Genomic DNA, 17,068 nt, shown 5'->3' with positions numbered 1-17,068 from the left:
TGGTCAAGGTGGTTTTGTAGGAGCGCCGGCAGCGTCAGGATCTAAAAGCAACTTTAATTCAGATGGCAACAAGAAGCCTTTCTCTTCTAGGGGAAAATAGTTTCTCCAGCAGTCTCGGCAGACGCAACAACAGAAGGGATTTAATCCTCAGGCTCAAGGTGGTGGCAAAGGTTCTAACTTTAAGAACAATCGCAATGCTCAACGCAATAAACAAAATCAACCCAATCAGCTAGCTTAGAGTAGTCAGACATTTGTTAGCAGGAACAGCCGATAGTAATCAAATGTACCATCTATGGGTAGAGGGTCTGGCAGGAATACAGAATGTTTTTCATGTGGACAGATTGGTCATTTTGCAGCTCAGTGTCCATAGCGAGCGCCTCAGTTTTTTGGACCTAGGCCTACAGCTTCAGAGTCTACAGTAGGTGATGCAGGTAGAGCTCATAAAGTGTTTGCAACAGTTGATCACCGTCAGGCAGATCATCAGGGTACAGTGGTTGAGACCACAGGTGCTATTCGAGGTATATCTCTTTCAGTATTATTTGATTCAGGAGCTACAGATTCATTTATTTCACCATCTATACTTTCTAAGTGTAAGCTGGAGGCGGTGAAGCAATATCATGGTTGGCAAGTGGAACTAGCCTCAGGTATCAAGGTCTCCACGAATTCTGTAGTTCATAAGTGTGGGCTTAGCTTAGGAAGCTTTGTTTCGATAGTGGATCTTCGAGTCATACCCCTTGGTTCCTATGATGTGGTTTTAGGCATGGATTGGCTTGGAACTCATAAAGCCAGTATAGATTGCAGGAAGAAGATAATTATGTGCCAAGACGACCAAGGGAATGATGTAAGGATAGTTGGGGTACTAAGGCCTATATCTCTGCGGATGATTTCTGCTATGCAAATGAAGCGAAGTTTCTGTAAAGGATGTCAAATATTTGTTTTTACGGTAAATGATCTTGATGAGGAGGATCCTGTGAGGAAGACTTTAGATCACCCGATTTTGCAAGAGTACGCAGATGTTTTTCCAAGTGAGATTCCAGGCATGCCTCCAAAGAGGGATATCGACTTTAGCATTGATTTAGTTCCTGGATCAGAACCTATTTCTAAAGCTCCTTATCGCATGACTACACAGGAACTGGGAGAGTTACATCTTCAGTTAGAGGAACTTCTGGCCAAAGGGAGCATTCGACCTAGTGTATCACCATGGGGAGCTCCAGTGCTCTTTGCGAAGAAGAAAGACAGTTCTTTGCGCCTTTGTATCGATTACAGACAGTTGAACAAGGTGACTATTAAGAACAGGTATCCTTTGCCTAGGATTGATGACCTATTCGATCAGATCAAGGGGGCTACAGTTTTCTCCAAGATTGACCTTAAGTCAGGATACCACCAGCTTCGCATTAAGGAAGCTGACATTCACAAGACCGCTTTTCGAACTCGCTATGGCCATTATGAGTTCACAGTGGTACCTTTTGGGTTGACTAACGCTCCATCGGTATTCATGAGTTTGATGAATGGTGTTTTTCGATCATATCTGGACAGATTCGTACTTGTGTTTCTTGATGATATATTGATATATTCCAAGAATCAGAAGGAGCATGAGGAACACTTGCGGTTGGTATTGCAGTGTTTGAAAGACAACCAGCTTTATGGTAATGCAACTAAGTGTGAATTCTTCAAATTAGAGATTCAATATTTAGGGCATGTTATCTTAGGTGATGGTATATCAGTGGATCCTACCAAGATTCAGGCGATAATAGATTGGCCAACACCGACTAACGTGTCAGAGATTCATAGTTTCATGGGTTTAGCTGGATATTATCGTAGATTTGTCCAGAACTTCTCTAGGATAGCACATCCTATCACTTCTCTTCAGAGGAAAGGAAAGAAGTTTGTGTGGACAGAGAAATGTGAAGAAGCGTTTCAGAAGCTCAAGGAACTTTTAACAATTGCACCCATTTTAGCAGTACCTGATCCAGAGGGAGATTTCATGGTGTGTACAGATGCTTCTCTTGAAGGTATTGGGGCAGTGTTAATGCAGGATGGGCGAGTGATAGCGTATGAATCACACAAACTCAAGGATCATGAGTTAAATTATCTTACGCATGATCTTGAGTTAGCAACAGTAGTTCATGCTTTGACAAGATGGAGACACTTCTTGTTGGGGCACAAATTTGAGCTACACAGCGATCATCGCAGTCTTCAGTATATTTTTACTCAGCCTAATTTGAATGCTCACCAGAGACGATGGATGGAGTTTCTATGCGAGTACGATTTTGAGGTTAAGTACATTCAAGGTAAGGAGAACGTGGTGGCAGATGCTTTGAGTCGCAGGAGACATGTGGTATCATCGATGACTCTTAGTGTTGATTTGAGGGGTCGGATTCTTCAGGCACTTCCCACAGATTCATGGTATTAGGAAGTGTGTAGGGAGATAGATTCAGGAAGACCCTTGGAAGGAAATTTTGCAGGCTATGTTCAGGAATCAGATGGTCTTTTGAGACATTTGGGGAGGATTTATGTGCCTTTAATGGATGAGCTTCGCAACTGGGTTCTAGCAGAAGCCCATCGTACACCATACTCAGCACACCCAGGTGTTAAAAAGATGCATGCTGATTTGAGACATTTGTTCTTTTGGTCCGGAATGAAGCGAGATATTGTTGATTTTGTGGCTAGGTGTCTTGAGTGTCAGAGAGTCAAGGCAGATCATTAGCACCCGGCTGGACTTTTGCAGCCAAATCTCGTTCCTTTTTGGAAGTGGGATATTATTTCCATGGATTTCATTGTAGGATTACCTTTGACAATTCGTCGTCATGATGCTATCATGGTCACGGTTGATCGGTTGACTAAGGTGGCACATTTTTCACCTATCAGGTCTTCTTATACAGCAGCTTCTGTAGCTAGTGTCTTCATGCGTGACATTGTGAGATTACATGGTATTCCTAGAAAGATCATTTCTGATAGGGATCCTGTATTCACATCTGCATTCTGGACATTGTTGCAGCATGAACTTGGAACGCAGTTAAACTTCAGCTCGGCATATCATCCAGAAACTGATGGTCAGACGGAGAGAGTGAATCAGGTGTTGGAGGATATGTTACGAATGTATGTGATGGATAGGCAGACACAGTGGGAGGATTATCTCTATCTAGTGGAGTTTGCTTACAACAATGGATATCATAGTTCTATTGGCATGGCACCTTTTCAGGCATTATATGGTCGTCCTTGTCGTACACCCTTGAGTTGGGACAACCTTGAGGGTCGCATTTTGTTGGGTCCTGAGATGCTTCGTGATATGGAGCAACAGGTAGAACGTATCCGTGAGCATTTAACTATGGTACAAGATAGACAAAAGAAGTATGCTGATGCTCACAGGTCTGATAAGCAGTTTGCAGTAGGAGATAAGGTCTTCTTGAGAGTGCGACCGCGAAAGAGTCCGATCCGATATGGAAAGGGTTCTAAGTTAGCACCTCGTTTTGTAGGACCATTCGAGATTTTGGAGAGGATTGGCCCGGTTGCTTACCGCCTTGCTCTACCGCCTAGCCTAGCTCGCATTCATGATGTTTTCCATGTTTCAGTGCTTAGGCAGTATATTCCTGATATTGTACATGTTCTTGATTGGAATGCATTACAGGTAGAGGACGGGCAGCTGGCTTTGGAGCCGGTTCGTATTCTGGAGCAACGAGGGTTGACCCTCAGGGGTCGAACCATCGAGCAGGTAAGGGTCCAATGGGAACCTACTGATGTTTCTTCAGCGACTTGGGAGGATGCAGCTAGATTGAGGGAGTTATATCCTTATTTGTTTGTAGGCTTCCAGGAGTAAGCCTAACCCAAGGGGGGGTGGATGTAGTGCCTACCCTCGTTCACATCTTCTCTGGACATATTATTGCTATTGTTATTAGACTTTGATGGACTAGTTTATATAGATGGATTAGTGGTATTGTTTTGACACTATCAGACATTATATTATGGATTCAGTTATCATGTGATGAGATCATTTAGACTATATATTTCATGTATGTATGATGATCACTATATTGTTTCCAGTTACTGTTGATGATTAGTTAGATGGTTGATTATCTTATGTGCTTTATTATGGATACTTACCCCATACTTGCATGTGTATGGTGTGTGTGTTTTCTTATTGTATGGCATTTCTAATGTGGTTAAGGAAGGGAGTCGTAGTCACCTGCTTAGTCGGGATCTACACGATGCACCACTTCCTGCCATTGCCTGTTTAGCTTAGCACTATATATATTTTGTATGTACATGCATGGCTTTTTCTGCAGGTTGCAGGTACCGGGTATCGACTTCCCTGAATTGCCAGGATGAGCGTACCCTATTATACTATCTCAATGATAAGAGAGGGGAGATAAATTCTCAAGTCCAAATCCCGAACCCTAAAACCATTTGTCCTAGTGAGTTAGGACAAGTATCTGAGTTGAGTACCCACTGAATGTGTCGGATGACATATTTTGTGATTTTTAATCTTTTAGACTGATTTGGTATGAATTGTTCTATGATGGGTTTTCATATTTTATCATGAAGGTCCATGGTGAATTTTCTATTAACTAAGTTTTAATAAATAGATTTAATTAACCAATTAATTATTTGAGAGATTAAATATCATTATTTTGATATTTTGATTATTAATTAAAGGAGAATTAAATTAAAGGAAAATTAGAAATTAAAATAAATAATAAATTATAAAATATTAATTAATTAATAAACAAATATTAATAATAAAAGTTATAAAAAAAAAATTAAAAAAAATCATTTAAATAAAAGTATGAAGATTAAAGTGGGAGTTATAAATATTTAAATGAAAATTAATTTAAAAGTTATTGGAGTTATAAGTTTGCATGGGAAATAATGCAGTTCCCTATTTTTCATGTGTCAACAACACGGGGGTTAGTGCATCAATTAAGCACATGGTGTCTACAACCCTAGGGCTTATCTAAAAGGTTGGAAATAGGTCCATGCTTAGTTGGCGATATCTTCCAGCTGATTCTAGAAGCATTCTAGGGTTATCCAAAAGCTCTATATATTCGGGCATTCCTTAATAGTTTGAGAGAGCGAAGACATAGCGTGGATAGTATGGTTAGCATGGAGAATAGTTGAGGCATTGGAGGATTCGGGAAAATTCTGAAGAAGGGAAGCTTGCTCTGCGGGTTGTCTGAGGATAAGCGAGTTTAGCATCAGAATCCGGGTAGATTCTTGTGATTTCATTATGATACTTCTGCATCTTGCTTTTCCCTGTCTTCTTTGTATTTTCCATATGTCTTCATTGTGCATTTTCAATTTGGGACAATTAAGTTTTATTTAAGAATTCTATATGTTTAGATATGAAAATAATATGGACTAAGGTTGCAAATTCATGGACAAATCCATTAGAATTAGTCATCAGAGAAATTCTTAAGAGAACAAGTTCATAGAGAGGTTCTGATAATGAAAGCTTGTAATTTTATAAACAATATGAGATTCTGTATATTATATATATATATATATATATATATATATATATATATATATATATATATATATATGTGTGTGTGTGTGTGTGTGTGTGTGTGTGTGTGTGTGTGTGTGTGTGTGTGTGTGTGTGTGTGTGTGTGTGTGTGTGTGTGTGTGTGTGTGTGTGTGTGTGTGTGTGTGTGTGTGTGTGTGTGTGTGTGTGTGTGTGTGTGTGTGTGTGTGTGTGTGTGTTTATATAATGGTATCCTTATTATGGCGGAATCGCAACTTGTTAAATCGTGCTGCGATTGTTTGATTTCATAAAAACTTATGCATATTGGGAGGGGGCAGAATTCACACCCCGTACCCGTGTATTTATGGGGCACGCGGTACTTGCTGCGCAGTGTACCCGTGACTGCATTGGTCGCAGGGTACCTGCGATAGCAGGGGACCTGCGGCAATGGTCGCCACAGTGACAGCCGACGGTACATCGATTCGGCTCTGGTCTAAGGAAACCTTGTTAATTTGATTTCCTTTATGAATCGGATTTAATAAAATTCGGTTTTGTATTTTATTAAATGCAAAAAAAAATATATTAAGTATTATATTATATATGTACGTATGTATATGTTTAAATATAAATATATATATGTATATATGTAATATATATATATATATATATGTATATATATATGTATGTGTATATATATGTGTATATATATATATGTATATATATATATATGTATATATGTAATATATATATATATGTATATATGTATATATATATATATGTATGTGTATATATATGTGTATATATATATATATATATATATATATATATATATATATATATATATATATATATATATATAAAAAGATTTAAGGTTGTTAATAAAAGATTTATAAATTCATCTTTTTTTAATGATGAATAGTTTTGTAATTTTATAGTTTTAACTATGAGGAATTAATAGTTTAAGATCATAAGATAAATGAAGCATATGAAAGTTTAGTTAGTGGAAACATCTTTTAAATGTTATAATTGGGAAACTAAAGTTTAGAGGGAATTTTTAATCCATCCAAAATAATAATACATGGAAAAACATAGGAAAATGTTCTTGGAATACAAAAACTGAGATTATGCATATGAATTCAAATTTGAAAACTTAAGCAAACCAAAAACATGTGTTTACATTGTGTATTCATCATGCTAATGTTTTGGGTTCTGGGTTGACTAGTGTTGACCAGTATAGGACGTCTACCAGAGGCTTGGGGGTTATGTGAATGTGATGTCTTGATGATGTTTTAATTCGATCTTTATAAACCCAACCATGATTATGTGATGGAATGCTCTATGAATTGGTTGTGAATACTGATTGTTATAGTTGAGATTTCTTATGTCTGGAACCCTTGACTTAACCATTATTTTGGTCATCGATCAGTTATCCTTGGATATATTCTAGTCGCCATGATGGGACTAATATGTGGATTTATTATTGATGATGTCATGATGTGACATGTTTTGACTCAACCATTTTGGAGTCTTTGATCAATATGATTTTGAGATATATTTTGGTTATTGAGAACCAATGGATATTTTTGATTATCAGTGATACTTCAGTTGCCAATAGAGAGCTGTTGTGTTCATGATTTTCTATGGATGTTGCTCATGGTGATTTGATGCTTTTATGCATATTTAATGATTTTTAATCATGGATATTTGTTGATTCCTTATTATGGTGATTTTGTGGACTTTCTTTATGATTATGATACCATGATCATTAGGGTAGGATATCTGCATGTAGTGTCGGGAAGTGGCTTGCAATGGGGGCCGGGGCCCTAAGAGGCTGCCAGGGTAACTCATTGTAAGTTGGTTAATAAGTGATAACATTCACACACTTAATACTAACTGAATGAACCTAAAAAGATAAGAGTTTTGGTTCTCGCCCATACCTTGAGTGCTTGTATAGGCTAGGATGGGAGTAGAGAGAACGCATGGTTGCGACCTTGCATTCCATAGTATGCCTTGTCAGTATGAAAGGATACTAGTGGCCGCATGAGATCTGTATGGACCCGTGGAGTTTAGCTAACTGCCAGGGTAACTTGTACGAGATAAATGCGATGACACTTTCCCGCTTGCGTAGTAGGTTCCTACATGTCATTGTGTGCCTCTGGGAAGTAGATGTCTGTTTTGTGTTTGGAACCTTTGAGTTAGTATACTTTTAGGATTCCTGGACTTTAGAGTCGTGTGCTATGTGGTTTTGATAATCTATTTTGGGACTTGAGATTATCTCCTCAGCACGGTGAGAGTGGACCACTTAGGTACCACGTGGTCGGGTGGTAGTGTATTTTCCACTCTTATCATTTGAGATTCGTTGAGACTTTGTGGATAATGCGTCCTTCGTGATGGTGGATATGTATCCTTTCATTGATGATTTGCATATGTTAGATGATGATATCTTATGCTTTACTTTTTATGTTAGTAGGATGTTAGGAGTGGCATTCCTACTATGATAATACCGATGACCTCTTCGGTGCTTGGAATGTTACGCACGGAGGGATGGCTAGGATCCACGATGGTCTAATGATGCTATTAACGGTTGGGAGGAACCGTGCACTTAGTTTATTTATTCGATCTTTCTGATAGATGTAAATGGCTTTTATGATGATGTATAATGAGTATCATGGATTAGAATAGGATGATGTACTTTATTCTACATGTGTATATTCTTTTAAGCCTTCATACCCTATGACATGTACAATGGATGAATGAGTAGTTGGATATGTAATAATTGAACATTGGACTTATCATATTATTTCATGTGGATGTTGTACTAGATGGATTCATGTAAGTAATTCACGTTAAGGGGATCTTAAAGAATGTAATCTATTGTATATGTTAAGTTTACTCTTTAGATGGACATTGCTATTGCTTTCGTTATTGTGCTTAAGTTGTAAGTGGTAATTACTTAAAAAAAAAAAATGCTACCAAACTTAGTGAAACACTAGGTTGATTCTTTGGATCCCTTGACGGGGCATTACATTATGACATTGCTATCAAAATTTAACTGTGTAGTTTTTGAGTCAAACTCATTGACCCATGTTTCATGAGTAGTGTTCAACACAAATCCATCTCTTAGGAGAATAAATGGAACATTTAATACTCATTGGATCTAGGTGATGCTCAGAGAGGTGAAGCATTGGGACAATGTGTGTTGATTCAACGCACAAGTCTTTCTTTGACCCTTATTGATATACTTTAAATTTAACCGTTATTCATTTCAAAGCATATACTCACCACCACATCTTAAAGTTACCATTTTATTACTTGCACAAATAACAAGAACATCTTATTAAATATTTGCAGTGGATAAATATCTAGTACATTTAATGTATAAGTGTGTTGTCCTTAATGATTATTTATGTAGCTATTAACTTAACATCTTTACACACTTTGATAATAGGGAAACAATTATCCCTACCATGTAGAAACCATAAAAAATAAACACTAATTTTTTTTTTTTGTAGGAAGAATGTGAGAACATCGAGGCAAGTAATAATGGGACTTAAAGTGACATTTGAACAAGTTTGTAAAAATCAAATTTATATACCCATATTTGATTCAATATAAAATTGATCCATAATGGTGAAATTAAATCCTTAATCATAAAAATAATCTAAAATAATGAACAATACATTTATTGAATCCACAACACTCAATCTTATATATATATACATTTTGTTTGGTAAATGGTGACCTTTTAAGTTGTCAAATACTTTACAAATTCAAACTTGTAAATAAGAATCTTTTAAACAACGAAATACTCCACAAATTAATTGTGACTAGGATAAAGCATCGTAGATACAAAGCTTATAAGCACAATAACCAAACAAAAATTTGAATCTTAATAACAAGCTTACGAGTAAAATATTTCAGCCACTACTTTAAATGAATCACCCCATCATAACATCCTTAATTTAAAAGTCTATTTTTAATTATTGCCATTTCTAGATTTATTATTTTTTCAAAAATTAATTCATTTACATATATTGTACAATTATAATTTTTTTTTCTTGTGTTTAAACTAAATAAAATAAAATAGGACTATTTTGTGATTTCGACTTCAAGACTATCGTTGCATTCTAGAGCTCACACTCAATTAGGAATGTAAATTCTCGTAAAGAAGTTCTTATTCCTTCACTTTTCTCCAAATCCTAAGGCTCCGGGGGTTCTGTCTCACTTTGTGAAAGTCAAATCGTAGAAGAAATCCTGCAATTTCATTCAACTAGAGATTCCCCTAAAACCGCAGTTACCGCATCAAGACACAACGACGTGAAAAGGCCACACCTACTAACTTCTAAAACACTTTTCCCACGCCTAACGCAATACCTCTGGATTTTCTCCTGCGGAAGATTTTCTGTTTAATATATCGATCGTTCCAATATCAAAAGCCAGATCAAGCCACAGATCGTTCAAAGGGGTAATGTCTTCTAGAATTTGAGATCTCTTGTTAAAGGTATGTACCAGCTTTCGAATGGAAAGGAACTTTTGTTCCTTTTTAGCTTCTTTTTAGCATTTCCATTTTGAAATTTTGTTGGGCTTAATGATAGCTCCAATGGGCTTCGGTGGATTAGCAATGGGGTCGAGCACGAGAACAGTGTTTTCTGTTGTGGGCATGGTTATTTTAGGCTTTATGATGTTGGGGTTTTTGTCAAATGCGGAATCCGTAGGAAAAAGTTGCACCCACAACAGTTCCATGGTAGGTTTTACTGGAGAATTTAAAATGGTACAACATCAACTCAGAGGGGTGATGACAGTTTTGGATGATTGCTCCTTCAGAGTGACCAATTTTGATATGATAGAAGGGAGTGAGGTAGTCTGGTGGGGCGCTCAGGGAGATGATTTTCATAATTTGACTGAGGGGTTTATTGTATCAGAGGACAAGATCAATAGGACCTATAAGAATGATTCTATGGTGGTTAGATTGAGTAATAATTATACGTGGGATCAATTTAGTGTTCTAGGTGTATGGGATGTTACGACTGCATCTGATTTTGGGCATGTGCTGCTGGAAGTTGCCAATGATTCTGTTGGTTTTGACGACGGATTTTCTATGGCGCCGAGCCCTGCACCTGCTCCCTCAAATGAAAACGGATCTGAGTATAGGGTTAAGAAGGGTGCCCAACAACCTGTTATGTTTGACAGTTGCATTGAGCTTGCAAAGAATTTTAGGCTGAGGTGGTCTTTAAACAGAGCGAGAGATGTAATTGATATTGGACTTGAAGCTGTTGTCAGCGAGCGGCATTATATGGCATTTGGGTGGGCACGGCCAGGATCTCTGAGCAGACCTATGCTTCATGCAGATGTGGCAGTGACTGGATTTACTGATCAAGGTCATCCGTTTTCTGATGATTATTATATTACAAAATATAGTGAATGTGAATTAAACAAGGACGGTGGTCCTTTAGGAGTCTGTCCTGATTATGTTTATGAAGATTCTGAGGGAAACAATGAGGTCAATAATACAAGACTTGTATATGGTCAAAGGCAAGACGGTGTGTCTTTAATCCGTTACCAAAGGCCTCTGCAAAGTGTTGATGCAAAGTTTGATGTCGCTGTGAATGCCACTGATAATATGAGTGTGATTTGGGCATTGGGTTTAATGAGGCCGCCCGATAGTCTCCGCCCTTTGTATCTACCTCAGAACCATGGAGCTACGTATGGTCATACCACATTCAGGGTTGCAGATACTGTAGACAAATGTTTGGGACCTTTAGAGGCAGAGACCAAGGATGACCGTGCTGTAATTGTGGCTGATGGGAAATCACCTCTCATTGTTGGAGCAGATAATGCAGTCCACTATCCTAATCCACCAAACCCAATGAAGGTATTGTACATAAACAAGAAAGAGGCTCCCAGTTTGAAAGTTGAAAGGGGTGTGCCAGTGACATTCTCAGTACAAGCCGGTCATGATGTTGCATTTTATATTACTTCAGATCCCATTGGTGGGGTTGCATCTGTAAATAAAACTCAAAATGATACCATCTATGCAGGTGGAGAAGATGCTCATGGGGTTCCAGCTAATCCTTTTGAGCTAAAGTGGACTCCAGATCGCAAAACACCTGATCAAGTTTTCTACCAATCATTCTATGAGAAGAAAATGGGTTGGAAGGTGCAAGTGGTTGATGGTGGGCTTTCTGATATGTACAATAACAGTGTTTTTCTAGATGATCAGCAAATTTCTTTATTTTGGACGTTATCAGAAACTTCAATTTCCCTTGCTGTTCGAGGAGAGCGTAAAAGCGGTTATATAGCGATTGGTTTAGGTGCTGGGATGGTGAATAGTTTTGCATATGTGGGGTGGGTTGATGGCGTTGGAAAAGGGAATCTGGGAACATACTGGATTGATGGACGTGAATCCTCAAGAATACACCCCACTGAAGAAAAAATATCAGATTTAAGATGCAAATCTGAGAATGGAATTCTTACCTTTGAATTTACTCGCCCTTTGAATCCACAATGCAGTGGAAAAAATTATTGTAAGAATATTATTGATCCATCTACACCATTAAAAGTTGTGTGGGCCATTGGTGCTCTTTGGTCTGAGGAACACTTAAGTGAAAGAAATATGCATTCAGATGCTAGCACACGGGCTGTCTTGGTGCATTTGTTAAGGGGTGCAGCTGAGGCTGATGAAGCACTTCGCCCTGTTTTAGCAGTTCATGGATTTATGATGTTTCTTGCTTGGGGAATTCTGCTCCCTGGAGGAATATTAGCAGCAAGGTATTTGAAGCATGTGAAAGGAGATGGTTGGTTTCAGATTCATGTGTATTTACAATATTCTGGTATAGCAGTGATGCTACTTGGTGTACTTTTTGCTGCAGCTGAACTCAGGGGATTCTACATAAGATCGCTGCATGTGAAGTTTGGGTTGACAGCCATACTTTTTGCATGTGCGCAACCAGTCAATGCATACTTACGCCCAAAGAAACCAACTACAGAAGAAATGCCTTCTTCAAAAAGGATCCTTTGGGAGTACTTGCACATAGCTACCGGAAGGAGTGCAGTTGTGATTGGAATTGTAGCTCTCATAAGTGGAATGAGACAACTTGGAGATAGATATGGCGTTGAGCATGTGAAAGGACTTAACTGGGCTTTGATTCTATGGTTTCTTGTTGGTGCTATGGCCGTGGTTTACTTGGAATATCGAGAGTCGAAAAGCAGGAAAAAGTTCAGAACTGCATCTAGAAGCAATTGGGTTATGGAGAACAATGAAGATGATGATTCTCTAGACCTGTTACATTCTAATAGGCCATTCCCCACAGAGCAGGGCCATCGTCCATCACAAGGAATGGAAGTTCAGTTAGAACCCATGCATTAGAAATGAAGTGGCTCTTGCTTCACAAATATGTACAGATCCAGTCTGCCATGCTCACATTGTTTGGCCCTTCAAGAATTTGAAGCAGGTTATGAACTAGCTGTATTGCATATGATTTGCCATTCATCTTTTTGGAAGAATTCGAATGCTATATTTTTAGCATTTTAAGTTCCGTGAATTATTGTCAAATTGCCGAGAAATGGAAAGCAAGGGTACCGTAAATTAGTAGAGTCCTTAACAGATTTCAGATGCAGTCTTTGACATGTAACAAACAAGGCATTTTTGCAGTCAAATAGAGGAACTTACCATCAGTATTAACCAAAGATCAGTTGATGACATATTGTACCAGGAAACCGCTTGAAACATTTGGGAATTTTTGTGGTTTAAGAATCTATGTTCCCCCAGTGGCCATGAAATACAAGACTAAAAGATTGCAGGTACAAACCTTCAAGCTGCATTTTTATAGAGCCTTTTAGATTAAAGGACCTCAGACCATTATTTTCACACTCTTATGGGTGTGTGCAGGAATAAATGTCATCACCTTGTGGCTTATGTTATAAGTCAGTCTCATGAGCTTTGATTTTAACATTCTATGCTTATTACTTTCATATTAGCCCTATTTTTGTATGTAAACAAGGGAAAGCCTCCAAGGCTTTCTATTTATTGCATTCTGTTACCTTTCCCAGTCTTTTTGAAGTAGATGAGTCTTGATGGCAATCATAGCTGGATGGCTTCTGTATTGGCTATCACTTATGTGAGAACAAATCTTTACAGTTATAGTTACACTGCATTTACAGTTTTCTTCTTTTCCTTTAATGTGTTAACGTATATTACCATCACCATGTTATGCATTAATAGCTCTCAGTATTCTCCTATATGAACTTGATGTTTTGGAGAGTATATCCTTAAATGATGTGATTGAAAGGTATCACTGTGACACCTGAGCTTAACCACAGATTTTTGAAAAAAGTATATAATTGCGCATGCTGCATCAGCAAAGAGTGCTTTGGACATGAATTACATGGTAGGAACTATAACAAGAAGTTTGACATCTTTATGGAGTTATCAAGAAGAGCTGTCACTGAAGACAAATGGAAAGACAGATAAAGTTTATTAGTGGTCTCTGATATAGGCTTTAACAAATTGAATGAAAGGAGAGAACATTATATGTTTTGAGCATGGGCAAAACAGCTGGATTATTTTTACATACTTTGCTGATATAAACTTTCTTTATAGCTATTTCAGAGGTTTTCTGCACTGCCATTGACCATAACAATCTAAATAATTTATAAATACGAGTAGCATAGTTAGCAGGTCTACCTGTATAAAAAACACTAGTTTTCACACCCTGAGAGCTTTTTCTATTCCTGTCATATTGTATGCATGCAAATTAAATGGTAACAAACTAATATCAATTCAAACACATGCAAACCTTTGACTGTGTATAAAGTTTTTCTCATTGTAACTTGGGCGCTCTGTTTGCCAAGTTAACATTATTATTCCTTGGATGACAAACTAACAGAATTTTGATATGAATTTGAATGCTTTGTGATGATAGATAACGTTGTGAAACTGGATTTGATTTATGATTTGCAAGGTAGTTTGATGAGTAGCTAGTATTCAATCTAGAGCTTAAGAGTTGATTCATGATTTGGGGGACTGTTGAGGAGATGTGGCATGCGTAGGAGAGTCGCACATTGTTTTAATTTTCGATTAAAATAATTACAACTTCTTAATTAAATGTGATTGGGAGTTGATAGATCTAATTGACTTGTCAACTGCTTCTTCTGAAATTTCGTTATTTGATAATTGAGCAATTACAAGATGGAGCCATAGTCTCCTTGTAAAGAGAAACATTTGAGAGCAAAATAGAAACTTTCTAAAAGACTAACAGGAAAGATCCTAAGTTATGTAACTAAGAAAATAGAAATTACCTAATAACTAATAAGAAACTAAACCTACTAAAGATGACCATTAGAAACATATATTATTTTTCTAATACACTCTCTTAATGGCCATCATGCGAACTATCCCACGAAAGATAATCTGTAGGTTTTTGGGTCAAAGATGCATGGAATGCTGACCCCTTCTCATCAGAATACTCTGCGACATGAGCTTGCTATGGGGCCCTCCCTGTATCCACAGAATGTTAATGATCAAGGGTAGCAAAATTCATTGTCCAAAATTGGTGGTCATTGCCTTTGAGCTTGGCTGTTGACACCAACAAAAAACTTGAATCAATAATTTTGTGGAAAAATCAGCAAACCCTTTGGACATGATTTTGGCAAAAAATGTCTATGGATTTTCGACCTATCAACTCTAGTTGCAATCCAAAATATATTGCAAGAAACCATGTTTTTTTGGAAAAAATTGCCAAAATTGAAGTTTACAAAGAATCTTTTGTGTCCGAAAAATGGTGGGAACCCTAAAACAAGAGCACTTGACATAATTTTTGTGTGGGAAAGATTAGGAAGCTCTCCAAGCAAGTGCCCATGATTTTTGAGGACAAAATCATTCAAAACCTATAAATGATTTTGAGGATAAAAAAACAAAAAACAAATAGGATTTTTATGGTAAAAATTGATCAATACCCAACACACAATCCAAGACATGGATCATAATACAAAAAAATGTTTATGGGGGAAAATTGTAAAACCTTTTACAAACAAAAACTATGTTTTTTGGGAAAATTGTACAAAACCTACATAAAACCCTTGATTTTGAGGGGCATTGGAAAACCCTAGTGCTGAAAATGCAGAAAACCCTAACCATGGGTTTCTAAAACATCTGCAAAAAAAGGGGTCCGCTAAGAAGCCCTTGCTCACAATCTATAGTTGAACATCAGGCAAAAGAAATATTGCGCTTTTCAAGAAAACTACGAAACATGTTAATGAAAATTGCATAACACATCTTCTGAGTGCAAGGATAGAACACGAGCTAAAAAAATGTAGCTACCAAGCTCAAAAACAGTGCTATGATCTCCTTGCATGAAACAAAACGTATCAAAAACATAATAGAAAAACCTTGGAACAACATTATGGAGGTCACATGCAAGAAGAATAGATGTAAGACAAAAAAATCGATCGTTGTTGGAGGCTTTCATGCAAAAAACAATGATCGTCTTCAAAATGTGTTGGCACAGAGATGCCGACTGCCAAAAGCACATGCTAAAAACCCTTTGTGTGCACAAAAAAAATTATGTTTTGAATGCATTTTGTAATTAAAATGAAACTAACCACCAAAAAATTCTAGACATCACAGGTGAGCAGTTGAGGCAAGAGATGTCCCCTTAGGAGATGTCCTACCTTGCAACTAGAGACAACACAACGATTGATGATAAGGCGATATAATACCACCTGATGCAGTCAAGGCAAGATAAATCCCCATAGGAGATGCCTAACCTTGTAGCTAGAGATGATGAAAAATCAATGATTCAACACCAAACAATAGGAAACAACTGATATCTCATTATTCATAGGAAATATTACATCCAATTGGTTTGTTACATGCAATTTACATTATCAGGCAACCATGCCTCATTATTAAGCCTTATTTCAGAGCATCACTATCCAAATCTCTCAGCTATTAACCATCCTCCTTATTGTTCTCTAAAACAACTTCTACTCTACTTATATACAAGATCGCTAGCCACAAGTTGGTTTATTCGATCACAAATCCCCATGATAACGAAAACATATTACATCATATAGTTCAAGACCAAAATCCATAAGAATATTAAAATATAAAATGTTTCTTTAATGGCCATCTTAGTTAGTCTTTAGTTTTTTAAGTAGTGTAATGGGCACCCCTGGATGTCCCAAAAAACTAAACCAAATTGCTGAAAGGAATTATGTCAAACAGTTTGCATTCAACTTCTTATTTCTCCGTTTAATGTTTTAAACCCCTTATAATTCCGGAAATCAAACATTTATTGTTTGTTGTGTTTCGTGCATGGAATTGGTATCATACAACATAAACAAGAAAGCAACTACAATGATATGCAAAGTGGAAATGAACTGCTGCTAATAAAATGTTATTTTTAGAATTCATAAAATCAAATACATAGCAGATTTATCAACTCACTAATTACTTCAGCAATATTGTCATAATACTCCAGCCCATGCTTACGAACTTGCTGCTACAATACTTTGTCCTCCAATCAGTCCACTACCTTCATAATACCATTCCCTCCAAGCGGCATAAGCGTCGGACAAGTAGTGAAGAAGATATGAGCAAAATATCAA

At 37.2% G+C, this 17,068-nt stretch overlaps 1 protein-coding gene across 2 annotated transcripts in view; it reads left to right on the top strand.

The window, feature by feature from the left end:
• Positions 1-9,610: 9,610 nt before the first annotated feature.
• Positions 9,611-17,068, top strand: part of LOC149534231 (DOMON domain-containing protein / dopamine beta-monooxygenase N-terminal domain-containing protein) — a 48,193-nt gene continuing 40,735 nt past the window's right edge. For both annotated transcript variants that reach the window (XM_089807811.1, XM_089807810.1), the window contains exon 1: positions 9,611-13,261. In XM_089807811.1, the coding sequence (XP_089663937.1) occupies positions 10,050-12,827 (2,778 nt within the window). In that variant the 5' untranslated portion in view covers positions 9,611-10,049 and the 3' untranslated portion in view covers positions 12,828-13,261. The remainder of the gene's footprint in view (positions 13,262-17,068) is intronic.

Source organism: Cupressus sempervirens, chromosome 10 (assembly GCF_028749045.1).
Source record: "Cupressus sempervirens isolate cs-2001-9-10 chromosome 10, ASM2874904v1, whole genome shotgun sequence".
Taxonomy (NCBI): domain Eukaryota; kingdom Viridiplantae; phylum Streptophyta; class Pinopsida; order Cupressales; family Cupressaceae; genus Cupressus; species Cupressus sempervirens.
Note: the sequence above shows the minus strand (reverse complement) of the source record. Positions and strands in the feature narration are given on the sequence as shown.